This window comes from Macaca fascicularis, chromosome 4 (assembly GCF_037993035.2).
Source record: "Macaca fascicularis isolate 582-1 chromosome 4, T2T-MFA8v1.1".
In the NCBI taxonomy this organism is placed as follows: Eukaryota; Metazoa; Chordata; class Mammalia; order Primates; family Cercopithecidae; genus Macaca; species Macaca fascicularis.
The window spans coordinates 125,652,628-125,670,765 of NC_088378.1; the positions used below are offsets into that span (position 1 = coordinate 125,652,628).

Genomic DNA, 18,138 nt, shown 5'->3' on the forward strand with positions numbered 1-18,138 from the left:
CAAAAACCATTTGTTGAACAAGGCAAACAAATGGATCTCCCAAGCCTTGGGCTTCATCATGTGATTTCCTTAATTCCCACCAGCCTTAAATGACTCAGTGAAGCCCTGTCCTTGGAGAAATTTCAGTGGGTGGTTCACCCAGAGAAGCTGGAGATCAAAAAGAAGATGGCCAATGAGAGAATAAAGGCCAACCTTTGGCCCCTATCTCTTTGGATTTCTGCTGATCCAGCTTATCAGATCCCAGAAACCTGGCAAACCTCTGAAGTTCACAAAGAGCAAAGGGGAAGCCAAGTCAGGCCTCCAGTTTGGCTTCAGATGCCAAAACTTAATCTGGGCTGTGGGAGCTAACTGTTTTCATATGAAAGAGCAAATTCAGAACATGAGCATGGAAGTCCCTGCGAACGTCAGAGCTCTGTGTGCATCCTCACCCCCTTGCTGCTTTCATGCTCTCTCTCCTCTTGCCTGGCTCACTTTCAGGTTTTTCTCCATCCCTGGAAGTGGAGTTGCTCTGGCCCAGGCTCACCATGAGAGTTTGGCTTGAACATTCATTGTCTGGCCCCCTCCTAGTTCTCATCTCCCAAAGTCAAGCCAATGTGTGAAGAAATGACCAGCTCAGCAGCCAAGGACCAGGGTGCACAGGTCTTGGTTGGGAGGGGCATCTGCAGGCCTTTCCTTGCCCACTGGGATCCTTGCCTAGCATAGTGATGATGTTCAGCCCTGGAGACAAACAGGAAGGGGAACATCAACATCAATATAAATACATATTTATAAAATGTATTTCTGCTGTATTGAAGCTAATATTCTGCCCTTTAAAATCCTGAAAATATAATTTCAGTGTGAAATGACTTGAGGTTACTCTATGAATCAGTGTGTCATTGTGAAAAATAGTTTTGGATCCCTTTACCTTATTGTAGACCTTTTCATCCACTCTGGCAAATTCCAGCCAGTTCCCTTGGTCAGGCCACCACTCCTGCATGAATTTGCTCTTAGCCAAGACAGTCTCTTCTCAAAGGAACTTGGCCCAACCTAAGGGATCATCATCTTTCACTGAACAGAAAGACTGGGGAGATATCATGGTGGCATCTCTCGCTGAGAGAGCTTTATCAAAGGACTCAGACTTCATCACCCTTGCTTGTAGTTACCTAAGCCAGACAGAACAGTGTGGAGGTGGCTTCTTTGGTGCCCACACCATACCAGTTATTTTAACAGAGAGAATTTAAAGAAGTACTATGTACTAAAGAATTGGAAAGGCAAAATATACTAGGAGGTTCTACCTTCAAGAGGCAGCTACGACTCCTAGGGCAGGAGGAACAAAGGGAAGAGGTTGGAATTATTAAAACTTACAAACTTTGAGGCTTTGTAGATGAGGGACCCTGCAAAGCTGAATGTGGGTGAAAGGGCTGTTCAGCTGGTGCGAGGGTCCAAGCTCAGGTTGGCTGGGATCCAGCCTCTAAAGCAGAATCTCTGCTGTGTGCTAGCCTCTCTGCGTGGCTATGATGAAGCTGGTCCTGTGAGTATTGACAAAAGAGCAAACTGGATTCAGCTGCTGCTCCCAGAAATAAATGGAGACTCTGACAGAAAGAGGAAGCTGAAAAGCAAGGGCTTCTCCCTCCCATCTCCTCCTCCAACCTTGCTGGCTTTCTCCAGTAACTCCTCTTGGCAGAACCTAACAGGATTCACTGGCAAAGAAGAGATGTGATCTGCTCAGTCCCAGCCCCAGTATCACAAACAAAGCAAATAAAAGAGTAGGTTTGGAGATAAGCAACAATAGATTAATGACTGGCTCATGAGGGATTCCGAGTAGACCCATTGCTTTATCAGCTACGTAGGGCTGAGTAGCAAAGTAGAAAGAACTGTGGATTATAAAGCAGGGACTGTAATAAATATGAATGGTAACTCAATAGATATTGGTTAAATTAATTAATTTCTCATGTAACATTAAGCCACACAATCTCTTGTAGCTTTAGTTTGCTCATTGCTAGGGATCTTCAGTGCTTTCAAATTATTTTATTACACATGACACTAGAGGACCTTGCCTGATGTACAGATAACTTAAGATTGTAAAGACTAAGTACAACTGTTTATTGAATCCCAACCTATTTAATCCCCCTTTGTCTTGCTTTTCTCATCTGTAAATGGGAATATAATAGACTCTTCCTTATAGGATTATTTAGAGATCTAAGTACCTTGCAAACTACTTAAAGCAGTCCCTAGAACAGAGCACACAGTGAATAAATGTTTGTTATTATCATTCCTCTGATCAACATCATTATTGAGATTATCAAGGAGTACAGAAGTAAAGAAGCTGCAATTGCTATCCTTTCACTTCCCACAAGCTAGAGAAAAAAAAAAGGGTACTGAAACAGTAATCATGATTCAGAATAGATTATAGCTCAGTGTTATAATGTAAGTTCAACACTGGTCTAGAAGCATAGAGGAGAAAGAGGAGAAAAAAATGTTCCCAAATGTCCATGAACATGTCTGCAACAGTGAGTTTTTCATCCATCAAGTCTTCATCATCCTTCACTTCAGCACAACTTTCTGGGAAACTCTGCATATTACCAGCATCGAAATGAAGATGAAAGTCCAGAGTGGCTGATCTGGGGCTTCTCTGAGTGGGAGGAACCCATGGTCAATGGTCTAGGGCCCTCTCTGAAAAAGAAAGCAAGATAGAGAGGTGGATGTATAGATACAAGAAATCCAGAGAACACCTGTGAGATACTCTACAAAATGAACTTCACCAAGGCATATAGTCACCAAACTCTACAAGGTCAGTGCCAAAGAAAAAAGTCTTAAAGGCAGCTAGAGAAAAAGATAAGAACACGTACAAATGGAACCCCATCAGGCTAACAGCAGACTTCTTGGCAGAAATCTTGCAAGCCAGGAGAGATTGAGGGCCTATTTTCATCATTCTTAAAGAAAGAACTTCCAACCAAGAGCTTCATATGCCACCAAACTAAGCTTTGTAAACAAAGGGAAATAAAATCTTTTCCAGACAAGCAAGTGCTAAGGGAATGTATTACCATTAGACCATATTTACAAGAGATCCTTAAGGAACTTCTAAACATGTAAACAAAAGAATGATACCTGCTACCACAAAAACACACTTGTATATAACCCACAGACCTCATAAAGCAACCACACAATAGAAACTACAAAGCAACCAGCTAACAACTTCACGAAAAGATCAATACCTCACATATCAATATTAACCTTGAATGTAAATGATTGAAGTGCCCCACTTGAAAGGCATATAGTGGCAATTTGGATAAAAAATAAGAGCCACTCATCTGCTGTCTTCAAGAGACCCATCTCATATGTAACAACATCCATAGGCTCAAAGTAAAGCGCTGAAGAAAGATTTTTACACAAATGGAACTCAAAAAAGAGCAGGGGTCACTATTCTTCTATCAGGTAAAACATACCATAAACCAACAATAGTGAAAAAAAAGAACAAAGAAGGGCATTACATAATAATAAAGGGGTGACTACAACAAGAAGACTTAACCATTCTAAATATATACACACCCAACATTGGAGCACCCAGGTTCACAAAGCAAGTACTTCTAGACCTATGAAAAGACCTGGACAGCAACAACACACAATAATAATGGGGGACTTCAACAACTCACTAACAACATTAGATCATCAGGGCAGAAAACTAACAAATATATTCTGGACTTAAATTTAACACTTGACCAATTGGACATAATAGACATCTACTGAATATTCCACCCATTGACCACAGAATATACATTCCTCTCATCTGCATACAGAACATACTCCAAGATCAACCACATGCTCAACCATAAAGCAAATCTCAATAAATTCAAAAAAATAGGAATTATACCAATCATACTCTTGGACCACAGTGGAACAAAAGTAGAAATCAACACCAAGAAGATGTCTCAAAACCACACAAATACATGAAATTAAACAACTCACTCCTGAATTATTTTTGGGTAAACAAAAAAATTACAGCAAAAGTAAAAACATTCTTTGAAATAAATGAAAACAAAGACACAACATACCAAAATCTCCTGGATGCAGCAAAAGCAATATTACAAGGAAAGTTTATAGCACTAAATGCCTACCTCAAAAAGTTAGAAAGACCTCAAATTAACAATGTAATATCACACCTAGAGGAACTAGAAAAACAAGAACAAACTAATCTCAAGGCTAGTAGAATAAAAGAAATAACTAAAATCAAAGCAGAACTGAATGAAATTGAGACCCCAAAATTCTTACAAAGAATCAATAAAACCAAAAGTGGAGTTTTTGAAAGGATAAACAAGATCAATAAACCACTAGCTAGATTAACCAAAAAAAGAGAGAAAATCCAAATAAGCACAATCAGAAAGGACAAAGAAGACATTACAACTGATCTCACAGAAATACAGAAGATCCTTAAAGACTATTATGAACACCTCTATGCGCACAAAGTAGAAAAGCTGGAGGAAATGGATAAATTCCTAGAAATACACTTTTCATTTGCCTTGAAAACTGGAACAAGACAAGGATGCCCACTCACCACTCCTATTCAACATCATATGGAAGTCCAGATCTACACGGCAAGAGAAAGAAATAAAAGGCATACAAGTAAGAAAAGAAGGAGTTAAATTCTCTCTTTACTGATGATATGATTCTGTTTCTTGAAAACCCTACAGACTTCACCAAAAGGCTCCTGGAACTGATCAACAACTTCAGGAAAGGTGAAGTATACAAAGTCAGTATTCCAAGATTGAGTTTGTAAGAAATTGAAACCATGAACAGACTAATTGAGTTATGAAATTAAAGCAGTAATTTTAAAAAAACTACCAACCAATAAAAGCCCCAGACTAGATGGATTCACAGCTGAATTCTACCTGACATACAAAGAAGAACCAGTACCAGTCATACTTAAACTATTCCAAAATACCAAGGAGGAAGGACTCCTTCCTAACTCATTCTATGAAGCTAGCACCACCCTGATACCAAAATCTGACAAAGACACAATGAAAAAAGAAAACTTCAAGCCAATATCCCTGATGAACATAGACACAAAAAATTCACAACAAAATACCGGCAAACCAAATCCAGCAGCACATCAAATAGTTAATTCGCATTGATCAAATAGGTTTCTTCTTAGGATGCATGGTTGGTTCAACATACACAAATCAATAAATTTTATTCACCACATAAACAGAATTAAAAACAAAAACTATATGATCATCTCAATAGACACAGAAAAAGCTTTTGATAAAATTCAACATCCCTTCATGACAAAAACTTTCAAGAAATTAGGCATTAAAGGAACACTCCTCAAAATAATAAGAGCCATTCACCTATGACAAATCTGCAGCCAACATCTTATTGAATGGGCAAAAACTGGAATCATTCCCCTTGAAAACTGGAACAAGACAAGGATGCCCACTCTCACCACTCCTATTCAACATAGTAGTGGAAGTCCTTGCCAGAGCAATCAGGTAAGAGAAAGAAATAAAAGACATGCAAATAGGAAAAGAAGTCAAATTATCTCTCTTTACTGATGATATGATTCTATTCCTCAAAAACCCTAAAGACTTCACCAGAAGGCTTCTGGAACTGGTAAACAACTTCAGTAAAGTCTCAGTATAAAAAGTCAATGTGACTGGGCACAGTGGCTCATGCCTGTAATCCCAGCACTTTGGGAGGCTGAGGCAGGTGGATCACCTGAGGTTGGGAGTTCAAGACCAGCCTGACCAACATGGAGAAACCCTGTCTCTACTAAAAATACAAAATTAGCCGGGCATGGTGGTGCATGCCTGTAATCCCAGCTACTCGGGAGGCTGAGGTAGGAGAATCGCTTGAACCCAGGAGGCAGAGGTTGCAGGGAGCCAAGATCGCACCATTGTACTCCAGCCTGGGCAATGAGAGCAAAACTCCGTCTCAAAAAAAAAAAAAAAAAAAAGTCAATGTACAAAAATCAGCAGCATTTCTGTATGCCAAAAACATTAAAGTTGAGAGCCAAATCAAGAACATAATCCCATTTATAAATAGCTGCAAAAATACAATACAATACAATACAGTACAATACCTAGGAGTACATCTAACCAGGGAGTTAAAAAAATCTCTACAAGGAGAGCTATAAAACACTACTGAAGGAAATCACAGCTGACACAAACAAATGGAGAAACATTCCATGCTCATAAATTGGTAGAATTAATATTAGTAAAATGGCCATACTGTCCAAAGCAATGTGCAGATTCAATGCCGTTCCTATCAACCTACCAATGTCATTTTTCACATAACTAGAAAAAACTATTCTAAAAATTCATGTGGAACCAAAAATGAGCCTGAATAGCCAAAGCAACCCTAAGCAAAAAAAAACAAAAAACAAAAAACAAAAAAAAACAAAGCTGGAGGTGTCACATTACCTGACTTCAAACTGCACTATAAGGCTACAGTAACCAAAACAACATGGTACTGGTACGAAAACAGACACATAGATGAATGGAACAGAACAGAGAACCCAGAAATAAAGCCACACACCTACAGCCATCTCATCTTCAACAAAATTGACAAAAATAAGCAATGGAGAAAGGACTTCCTATTCAATAAATGGTTTTGGAATAGCTGACTAATCATATGCAGAAGAATGAAACTGGACCTCTACTTTTCATCATATATAAAAAGTAACTTAATATGGATTAAAGATTTACCTAAGCAAGGATCCTAGAAGAAAACCAGGAAACATTCTGTACATCAGTTTTGGGAAGTAATTTATGATGAAGTTATCAAAAGCAATTGCAACAAAAATAAAAATTAACAAGTAGGATTTAATTATACTAAAGAGCTTCTGCACATAGAAACTATGAACAGAGTTAACAGTTAACCCACAGAATGAGAGGAAATATTTGCAAACTATGCATCTGACAAAGGTCTAATATCCAGAATCTATAAGGAACTTAAACAATTGAATAAGCAAAAACCAAATAATACCATTAAAAAATGGGCAAAAGACATGAACAGACACTTCTCAAAAAAAGACATAATAAGTGGCCAACAAACATTTTTTAAAAAGTTCAGTATCACCAATCACTGGAGAAATGCAAATTAAAAGCACAATGAGATACCCCCCTCACACCAGTCAGGATGGTTATTGTTAAAAAGTCAAAAAGCAAGAGATGTTGGTTGGTGTGTGGAGAAAAGGGAACACTTATACAGTGTTGGTGGGAATGTAAATTAGTTCAGTCACTGTGGAAAGCAGTTTGGAGATTTCTCAAAGAACTAAAAACAGAACTATCATTCGACCCAGCAATCCCATTACTGGTTATATATCCAAAGGAAAATAAATTGTTTTACCAAAGAAACCCCCACATGCGTTCATATGTTTATCACAGCACTCTTCACAACAGCAAAGACTTGAAATCAACCTGGGTGCCCATCAACAGTGGGCTAAATAAACAAAACATGGTACATATACATGGTGGAATACTACATAGCCATATAAAGAAACAAAGTTATGTCCTATGCAGCAACATGGATGCAGCTGGAGGCCATTATCCTAACCAAACTAATGCAAGAACAGAAAACATGAAACTAGGTGTTCTCACTTGTAAGTGAGAGATAAACAATAGGTACAAATGGACATAAAGATGGCGACAACAGACACTGGGGACTACTTGGCGGGAGGGATGGAGGGGACAAGTGTAGAAAAACTATGCTCATTACTTGGGTGACAGTATCAATCATATCCCAAACCTCAGCATCATGCATTATACCCAAATAACAAGCCTGCACATGTACCCCCTTGTATCCCCTAAAAAAAAAAACAGGGAAGGAAGGAAGAGAAGGAGAGAGACAGAAAGAGAGAGAAAGGGAGGGAGGGAGGGAGGAAGGAAGGAAGGAAGGAAGGAAGGAAGGAAGGAAGGAAGGAAGGAAGGAAGGAAGGAAGGAAGGAAGGGGAGAGTGAGGGAGAGAGGGAGGGAGGGAGAAAGGGAGGGAGAGAAGAGAGGGAGGGAGGGGAGCCAGAAGTGATACTACTCTCCTGTTACCTCTACCCTAGCCTAGCCTGGAAGAGCTAGAGGAGGACCAGTTAATGTGCAGGTCCCAGTGCACAGTGAAAACAGGGGGGCCCTGTTTAAAAATTATTAATAATTTCCACATATTGACCCCAGAGCATTAAACCAAGAGCAGGGCTCTTCTGGGTGCAAGGTGAGACCACACAGGTCACAGGTCCATGAAGCTGCCACAGCTAGAGAGACCTCATTAAAGAAACCATCATGCTCCCCCCATTAAGAAAATGCATGCAAATGGGTACAAGCTAGGTCTCAGTGAATTATAATAATACTTGAGGTTTATTGAGTATTTAGTATGTGCCAGACACTCCTCTAAGCATATGATGTGTATTAACTAATCTATTACTCCAAAGTAGGTTTTGTTATTACATCCGTTTTAGAGGTAAAGAAATTGGAGCTCAGAGAGGTTACGTAACCTGTCCAGTGTCACACAGCTGCTAAGTGGAGCCATGATTGCAAATCCAGTCAGTTGGGATCCAGAGCCCGTGCTTTTAATCACTATGCTCCTGTTTCTCTCAAAGCAAATACCATTTCTCCAGAACTCTCCAGTCCACGTCCCCTCCGAGTGTGGCAAACCAGGGCGAGAACAGAAATCAGTATTTGCTTACTCTTATGTCATAGTCTAAACCTACATATACATTCCAATATCTAATTTGCTTTTCATGGTTTTTTTTTTCCTTCTATAAATGGGGACGCCTGTGTAAAACAAAGTAAAGAAGAGAAAAAAGAAAAGAAAATTTGCTGGTAATTCTATCAATCAGACATAACCACTGGTAATATATAGGTATATAGACATCTAGCCATCATACATGTTTCTCCACATGCATTATACTTGAACTTTAAGTGTAATTGTCTATTTTGAAGAGTTTTCCAGACCACTAGATTTTCTCAGCAGCATCATTTTTAATGTCCCTCCACTATGCCATTTTATTTGTGTAAGATAATGTATGTATTCACATGTTGTTGGACATTAGTGCTGTGCACCATTTTTGTTATTCAAAATAGTTCTGGGATCATAATTGTGTAGCTAAATCTTTGTATCCATCCATGATTATTTCTTGAGAAAAAAATCCTAGAATTTGAAACACTAGGTCAAAGGGCAAATTATATTTACTTAAGAAATTAAATTAAAACAAAACAAAAAGAAGACAGCACTGCCACCTTGCATTTCAAACATATTGCTGATGGCCCGTGGTGATGCACAGAGGTTTCCTGCAGTGCACACACACTGGGACGGCCACTAACACTTTCTAATGATTTGTTTCATGGCTTCATACCATCTCTGTCCTGCCATCTCTGTTTTAGATTGTGGCCAAGAAATACCGCAACTATGATATCCCAGCTGAGATGACAGGCCTGTGGCGGTACCTCAAGAACGCCTACGCCCGTGATGAGTTCACTAACACCTGTGCAGCTGACAGTGAGATCGAATTGGCCTACGCTGACGTCGCCAAACGCCTCAGCCGATCCTGAGCACAGCCATTTTGCCCCATCCCCACTGCAGAAGGACTCAACCACTCCCCTAACTCCAGCTTCATAGACTCCTCTTTCTCACTGCCTTGAGGCACACTTTTTGTAATCAAGCCTCATCCTTGCTTGTATCATGGGAACTCCAGCTTGCTCTCTTTCACGAAGGTCCGCACCATCCCTGGCCTCCTCACATAGGAATCTAGCAGAAATGATAGACACAGTCCACCTCTTGGCCTGCCAGCCTGATCTGGGCTCAGCATGTTTGGGGTCAGTCAGTATTGGAGAGCCCACATATGGGATTGCCACTGGCTTCTTCTGCCAATATCAAAATACCTTCTCAGATGCTTTAGAAACATGCAACACCAGCTCCTTTTCTACCCTCCTCTCCGTCCATACCTACAAGGCCAAGGACAAATGCCATCATCCTTCTTAGAAAGAGATCTATTACCCCATTAGGAGAGACAGAGAGAGTGAATGGAGGAGGACCGAGCTGGCTGTGGACTTGGGTGTCTGGTAAACACAGCTTCAGTCTCACTACTTCTAACACTCCGGTTATTGGGCACTAAGGGCCAGACTGGAAAGTCACTTGAGACACAGTCTCAGTTTGTTGCAGTGCCAGGAATGCTGTGCTGCTGCTGCGCACCTGGCCCGTGCTGTCCCTGGCTTCCATGCTGTCCAGGCCCTGCCAGAAAAGGAAATTGGCATGCAATTCTAAACTGCAGTGACTGGGATGGGGGGGGAGGGGAGCAGTGTTGATGCCAAAAGGCCCACGGGGTCTACCAGCCACGGGGTTTGCTTGCTTAGGAGTAGTTGTTTCAGTGGTGATTACAGGCCTGGGTTTCACTGTGCTTACCAATGAGTGGTTTTTGAGCTATGAGAAAGTGGATGGGAGTGGGAGGAGGAGGGATGGGTGAAGACAAAAGAGTTCTTTATGACTCTTGATGTTCCCTGGTAAACTTTTAAAAAGGCCTTCTCTCATGATCTAAGTCTTGGACTGGTGGCGTCATGTAACTGCTAACCGTACAGTAAAAACCCAAGAACGGGCCAAAAATGTCTTCCCGGTTTCTCCAAGCTGCTTCTGGAATGCAGGTCTGTTGGCTGGGTGCTCTCCAGCAGTTGCTCCTGCCTGATTCGGCTGTAGCCTGTAATGGGTAAGAGCCACGTTTAGGAGGTGGTCTGATCATGGAACACCTTAGGAAGAAAGTCCATGAGCCTTTCTGACTAGAAAACCATGTGGCTTGAACTTGAAGAAAAATATAGACCCATCTGGGTTAATTTTCCTACAATCAGACTTAACTGCCAGATGAAAAAAAAAGAAAAATTTTTAAGCTAATATTTCACTCTTTTGCCATTCTCCTTGAGTTTCATCTCCTAAAAAGCTTACCCAGCCCGAGCTTGGGGACCTGCGCAGAGGAAACTAAGAAAAATACTCTCATCAACTCCCTCTCCCAGTGAACGCCCAGTGAGAAAATCCATTTGCCACAGGCCCTTACCTTCAACAATCCCCCTTCTATGGCGTTCGCTGGGAAAGGGTGAGGCTCCCAAGTGCCGGAAAGCCCCTGGACTTGGCTCATTTCTCAGCAAGGGCAGGACAGCACGGGTCCTTTCCATAGAAACATCAACAAATTCTAACCCAAGCAATCCCTGGACCTACCTGCCTCCAGGGATCTCTGAAGAAAAAAGGTGACCCATTGATCAAATCAGAGGAGAGGAAGCAGGAGGCCTCCTAGAGCCCACTGAGGAAGAGGAACTTTCTCAGTAGGACACTTTATAAGCCTGAGAAAGCTTTGAAAAGACAGAATGAGTTGATTCATTTCCACCTCTAAAGGAACCTTTCCAGGTCCCCCTGGAAACTGTGCCCTGGAGATGTTTAACAAGGAGAACTGGTGAGGAAACAGTCCTTTTTTACTGTAGGGAAAAGCCCCAAACTGGCCTCCTGGGGAATGAGGGCTGGAATGATCCCGAAGGCCTTTTAATTAGTGTGAAATCCTGCTGTACTCAGAAATCCTTCCCCGAATTTACAGCACAGGCAAGATGACCTAAGAGGCAGTTTACTTCCCTGAGACCCACAGTTGGGCTGTTCTGGAAACACATCTGTGAATCATAGCCAATTGCCACAGAGAAAACAGAACCAAGCGTCCGGTGAGGCGACTCCACCCCAGAGAAGGCTACAGAATTCCAAGGACTCGGATTGGATGTTCAGAATTCAGCAACTGGCAAGTCCTTAAAAACAAACAGGCCAAACCAAATCAATATTGCTGTTTCTAGATGTCCCTTCTTGTGGTTGAGTTAGTTTTACAGAGATAAATATATTAAGGCAAGGAGGTGGGGATGTTATATGATCAATTATAGCCATTTAAAAGAGAGGGAGGAGTTACAGAAGGAAGGCACTTCTGGGTCCTTAATTCAGAAATATCTTCATATTTCAGCACTGGTTTGTCATATAACGCAAGTGACTCTGGACTAAGAGTTATGGTGTCTTATGACTAGATTTATTATGGTATATTAAAGTAACAATACTATTAACATTACCTTCCTTTTTTTTTTTTTTCAAAAGAGATCTTTCTCCAGATGCTTCAGCCTGTCTAGGCTTCTTATCATATGTGCAGCACATCATGTCTCAGCAACAGTGTGGTGAGGTCCTTAGGTGGCCCAAGAACAACTCAGGGAGCATGGGAGGGTCTGCAGTTGGGACCCCACACTACACAGCTATAGGGTAGGAGGCTTCTTTGTCATTGGTCCTGAATGAATACGAATCGCTCAGAAAGCATTTTGGTGGCACAGAAAGGGGATGTATTTGTGTGGAGATCTTATTTTATTTCGTATTTATTTATCTCCTTTGACTTGCACAGCACTATTGGGGGTGGGGGAAGCAGGGTAGTGGGAGATGAAGAGAGAAGCAAGAGTCAAACTCAGAATGACTGAGTTGAATTCACTATCTATTCAGCACTGCCTGCTTCTGAGGTTGGCCCAGAGAGAAGGTATTGCGTAAGATTTTAACAACTATAAAAAGTAAGCGGGATAAGGAAAATCATGATGGATCCAGAGCGCAGTTTCTTCAGCTCCTGATACAGAAAGTCAAATGCTTGATAAATTCAGTCACAGATGTGAGCATGGCTATATTCTTTTAAACAAGAGGTAGAGTGACCTAGCACTAAGCAAATGAACTGAAATGTCGGAAACACAGTCCATCAGCTTATTTGGCCACACGATCCCAAACTAGTTTTAGCTTGGGAAATGGGCCTGTCCTCAGCATTGCCTTCTTGTGCTGGTGGGGCCAGCGAAGTTTTGATCTTATCAGAAAAAGGCCACACCAAGAGTGAGGTTTCCCGGGCTGCCTTTTCAGGCCCTTGTCAAATGAAACAACAGAAGCTCTTCACAGTTCTGTGCCCCATGGCCATTCGACAGACAATACCAAGCATCTTGAATTATCATAAGATGGGTCATGCCTGAAATAGATCTTGACCATATGAGAGTCCCAGAAATCAGCAAGGCCTAGACAAATAGGATTAAGAGGGAGGCAGAGGGAAGAAGGTGCAGGTTGACCTTGTAAAGAGTTTAGCATAACTGTGAGAGACTGTGTCTAAAATTAAACTGATCTAGAAGCAGCAGGTAGGTATTCAGTAAGTAATTCTGTGACTCGCCTCAATTCCCACTGGCCAGGGGTCATCTCAATTGCACAGTGAATCAAGATGCTGGTGTCATCCTTCTTGGAAAGAGGAAATGTTAACTCATGGTTAAAACTAAGTACAATGATTCCCAAGGGATCACTTTCTTATTTTTTTAAATGACATTAACGAGAAACTTTAAAAAAGCATCAGAGAAAGACGTGTGCATGTGAAGCACCCTGATTCTGATGTTACGAGAACTTAAGTGAACAGGACCTGCTGCACACAGCCCCATTGTCTTCTATCCATTTCTCTTTATCATTCAAAGCAAGCAACATGTGCCCTCCTCGTGAACACACATTCTTCTCCTTTGTCAGTATGTGTCTCCCAGCTTAGTGTCAAGATACTTTCGATTCATAATTATGTATGATCCAATGTGTACATAATTTCATTTAACGTTATTTAAAGAAATAGATCCAATTCCTCTCTTGCAACCAAAAATAAATAAAATACATTGCCTCAATATAAGGTTTGGGTTATTCTGTGTTTCTATAGAGGCAATCTGTTTTTGGTAAAATGTACTTTTAAGGATCCAGTCATCTAAAGTATTTTATGTAGAGTTAGAGATTTCACAATATTGACTATACATATATTTAAAATATAAAATATCCAACTGATGTTTGAATTTGTCTTACTTTCCTGACCACCTCGTTGTTCCATTTTATAAGGTGGGGAGTTAACTAGCTTAACAAAAGATGCTTAGCTTTTGTAAAAGAGCAAGTGTTTCATTTTACAAAGACACTCCAAATGATAGTTACTTGATTTTCTCGAGACCTTGAACTGTGGTGATGAAATAACAGGACTTGCTTTCAAGCCTGAATAAATGTAAAATGCCTTTTAATGAAGATAGAGCTGAGTGTTTTCCTCATGAATCTGAACCAATTACAAATTTGTGTTCCAGTCTTGATTGGTATTGACTGATTCAAATAAAGTTGGTTTATTTTCACATATTACAAGAGTGGTCATCTAACTTCTTATTTGATGTGGGGATTTCCTATGCTGTTTTAGATGACAAGTATGAAGTACCTTTTTTCCACATAAAGGTTAATTTATTTTCCCATTATAAAGGGAAATGTTTACTCTTTTTAAAAATCAAAAGCATGCCTGAATAATTTTTGTATTTTAGTAGAGATGGGATTTCACCATGTTGGCCAGGCTGATCTTGAACTCCTGACCTCAAGTGATCCGACTGTAACCCCAGCTACTTTGGAGGCTGAGGCAGGAGAATTGCTTGAACCTGGGAGGTGGAGGTTGCAGTGAGCCGAGATCACACCACTGCACTCCAGCCTGAGTGACAGCAACAGAGCAAGACTCCCTCTCAAACAAAACAAAACAAAAAAATCAAAAGCAAATGGAAAGGAGTAAGAAGAAAAGGAAAAGCACAAAGTTTGTGAACTAGCCATCCTAGAACCATTTTTTTTTTTGCAAGGCTAAATAAACATTCTTTCATAATACTTGGGCTAGGTAAAAAATTATACTGATGCCCTTTCAGTGTTTCATATTTCCCATCTGCATTGTCATCGATAGAGGTAGATCAACAGTGACAGTCCAGGTATAATTTAATAATTCCTTAAAATATCGTTCTTCTTGTGCCCAGAGCTCTCTGTTGGCTCTCAGTGGCTTGTGTAGCCCTGTCAGCATTCCTGGGCTGAAATCCCTACTCTCAACACCACATCACTGACTCTGGGTTCAGGTTCCCAGAGTCCTTAGTAAGCTTTGCCTGAAGCCAATGTGACATCTGATGAAGACTTCTGTGAGCATTCACATTGCTAAAGGGTACAAAGTTCTCGGCTGTGTCTTGTGTCCTCTAGACTCAGTCATAACAGCACTTCATTACCTCGGAATAGATGAAACAGCAGACCCAGGGGTGGATCCTGATGGGAGGGGTAGCCTGATGGGAGGGGCTCAGGGCAGGTGCAGCAGATGCAGCTGGTGGTCACCCCAGCATCCCGACTCCCATCTTCCACAGGCAGAGCTCTCATTGGGTCAGGAGTCCACCACCTCCCTCCTCCGTACTCACCCACACTACTCAGATGACTGAATCGAGGGTGATTTCATCCCCAGTTCCAAGGGTAAAGCACAAATGATCTGGGCCATCCTGCTGGCTGTAGTTGGTTTCAAAGTGGGCTCCTGACCAAGTTCCGCCCAGTATTGTGAAGGGAGATTTGCTCAGGAGCTTCTGAGAAAGATCCCCTTGTTCTTAAGAAAGTGACTCCTTAAGTCACTGCTTCTGGATGTGGGTATGAGGCCTGGAAGTGCTGCCGTCCTCTGGGGACCCTGAGAGTGTAGCAGCCTCCGGGCAAAGGCAACATGCTACAAAACACAGCAAGAGACAGAGACGGAACCTGGGTCCTTGATTTGACCACAGAGTTGCTAAATCAACAAACCCTGAAACTGGTCCTAACTCTGGATTTCCTGTTCTGTAATTCATCCCAGATTGTTTGAAGGTGATTTTCTTTTCCCCCATGAGTGACCCAAGGCATTCTAAGTGGTATATTAGCCAAGTTAGTTGTGGTGGTTATTTTTGTAATAGCCAGTTAGATCATCAGACTGCTCACCCAGGAGGCGTCCCAGGCTTCCACTGTGTGAACGTAGGGCATCTGCTCTCCAGGCTGACCAAGAGCTGGGAGCATGGGAGACATCATCTCTCTGTGTCTTGGTTTCCTTAATGGTGCTATGAAGAAACCAAGGGGCACAGGATGGCAGTGACAGTGTCTAGCATTGAGGAAGACTAAGTCCTATTCCAGACAAGATTCCAGAGAAGTAACGTTGGAAATGAGAGTATCTCATTACACTCAAAGGTGTTGTGACCTACACTTCTTTTATTTATTTCTTTTACTTTTATGTCTAGTAGCTAACCTACCCAGAGCCCCCTGTAAGTTTTACCTTGTGGGAAAAGGCATGGAGTATAAGACTGGAGAGGTAGGAAGCTCAGGATTGAAAACAAAGAAATGAGAATTTGACTGCTAGGTCCATCATTAAACTAATATGTGACCTTGAGCAAGGCTCCTTTCTGGGCCTCAGTTTCCTGAAGGGAGTTACGAAGTCTCCTTGGCTATGAGATTATACAGTCTCTGATGAAGAGTACTTTTTGGTAATAAAGGGTTATTTTAAGTGGAATGACATTTCAACCAATTTGAACATTCAATCTATTGGGAGGTCTCTCTGTGGTCTTCTTTAATGGAAAGAAGCCAAAAACCAGAAAATACACAGCCATCAGGTATTTGTCTATGTGAGTTTCTTCTTTTAAAGTAAATTTCATTATATGGGTCTTGGAGTCAATTTACATTAAATGGGTCTCCTATCTTTCTACCTAGATTCACTGAAATCGACATTCATGTGCAATAAACATGACTCTGAGGCCCTGCAACTGGGTTCATTCAGCTGCATTTATTTATGCAAAGGGTAAAGCATAGCCAAAATTTGGGAAGATTTTTAATTAAAAAAAGTGGAGATGAGAAAAGCAAGTTTCAATGTAATCCTCCTTTAACTAGAATATCTCAATGCCCCACTCTTATTTCCAAATTCATACAGGCCTTGGAGTCTAGACTGCTAAGATGCATAATACAAATGCTATAATAGAGACCAGTGTAGAACCCAGTACTATTCCATCTGTGGAGCAGTGCTTGGTTTCACACCATTTTCAGTCTGTCTAGAATTGTTTCCTGTGTGTTAGTCACTGTTACCACCCTGTCCCCAATTAAAAACTAAGCTCCTTTAAGAGATAGAGTGAAGGTTATTCAATTTTTGTGCTGTGTCTCACCTTGTCTAGCACTCAGCAAATATTAGATGCTCAAAAGTATTTATTAGTGGTTGACTGGAGAGATCATGAGACACTATTGCAGACTTCTGGGTTCACCTTGGATCTCACTCTTCACTTCCTTCTAGTCTCTGACACCCACTGTACCATAATTCTGAAAATAGATTGAAAATGGAGAGCTAAGGAGAGAAATAGGTGTTTGTGTTAGTTAAATACGCTTCTAAGGTGCTTCTGAAGAATGAATCCTTCTAAAACAGTGTGTACAGCATTTGTCTATCTGGCTGAAAAAATCAAAAGCTACCTAAGCTTATTTTATCACATGGTTCTGAGTTAATAATTTAGTCAGTTGTCCAAATTAGCCACAGAATTGTGCCTAGATTAGGTGTTATATTTAGAAACAGGTTAGAAGCTTTGAGGTGAGGGTGATTCTGGATGCCATAGTCCTAGAATTATCTAGCTAAATAAGGTTTAAACAAATGCATCTTTTTTCTGCATATAGATTCATCAGGGAAAATTTTGAAAATACAGATAATAAATAAAAAATAAATAAATTATACTGGTAATCCTTCTGCCCACAGATAACCACCTTTAATTTGTAAATAATTATTTTCCCAGACCTTTTCTAGTGAGATATAAATATAAATATGAATAATTTTTTTTAACAAAATGAGAGCTAATATTGAGAACTGAACCTAATGTACCTTCCTGTCCCCGTGATAAACAATTCTGGGGCAAATATGTTTTTCTGTTTCTATGCCAAACAATACTAGGACCAGACAAAACAAACAACTTCCTACTTTCTCCAGGAAATATTTGCTTACTTATCAACACCTACAGCTTGCTCAATAATAACTGTTCAAGACCTCACCTTACAGCGCCCATTGATTCAAAGCTTTTACATTATAAACTTTGCCCAATTCCAGCCCATTTTCTGCCTTTCAAGACCCACCTTAAAATCATTTGGCCCTAAATGGCCCTAAGACCCTGTAAATATCCTTCCCTTCTGATGTGCTACTAAGACTCTGTCAAGGAGGTATTCTTCTGTGTTAAAATAAATCTGATAAACTTAGCTTTTCTTGGTCAACAAGTTTTTCTAGCCGTCTTTTTTGACAATTATCATTAGCCAACACTCTACACACTTTTGTTAATGGGATTTTTTCTCATGCATACATCATGAATATCTTTCCATGCCCTTTTTCAC

The 18,138-nt window shown here is 40.7% G+C and overlaps 1 protein-coding gene and 1 long non-coding RNA gene across 5 annotated transcripts in view; one reads left to right on the forward strand and one right to left on the reverse strand.

The window, feature by feature from the left end:
- CLIC5 (chloride intracellular channel 5) overlaps window positions 1-18,138 on the forward strand; it is a 132,520-nt gene that overhangs the window by 100,414 nt on the left and 13,968 nt on the right. For 2 of the 4 annotated variants that reach the window (XM_065543942.2, XM_005552829.4), the window contains one exon: window positions 9,345-14,130. The exons of the other annotated variants lie outside the window; for them this stretch is intronic. In XM_065543942.2, coding sequence (XP_065400014.1) covers window positions 9,345-9,512 — 168 coding nt within the window. In that variant the 3' untranslated portion in view covers window positions 9,513-14,130. Of the gene's footprint in view, window positions 1-9,344; window positions 14,131-18,138 lie in introns of those variants that run through there. 4 annotated transcript variants of the gene reach the window in all.
- Window positions 1-18,138, reverse strand: part of LOC123572948 (uncharacterized) — a 64,227-nt gene that overhangs the window by 31,053 nt on the left and 15,036 nt on the right. The gene's annotated exons all lie outside the window — the stretch shown is intronic.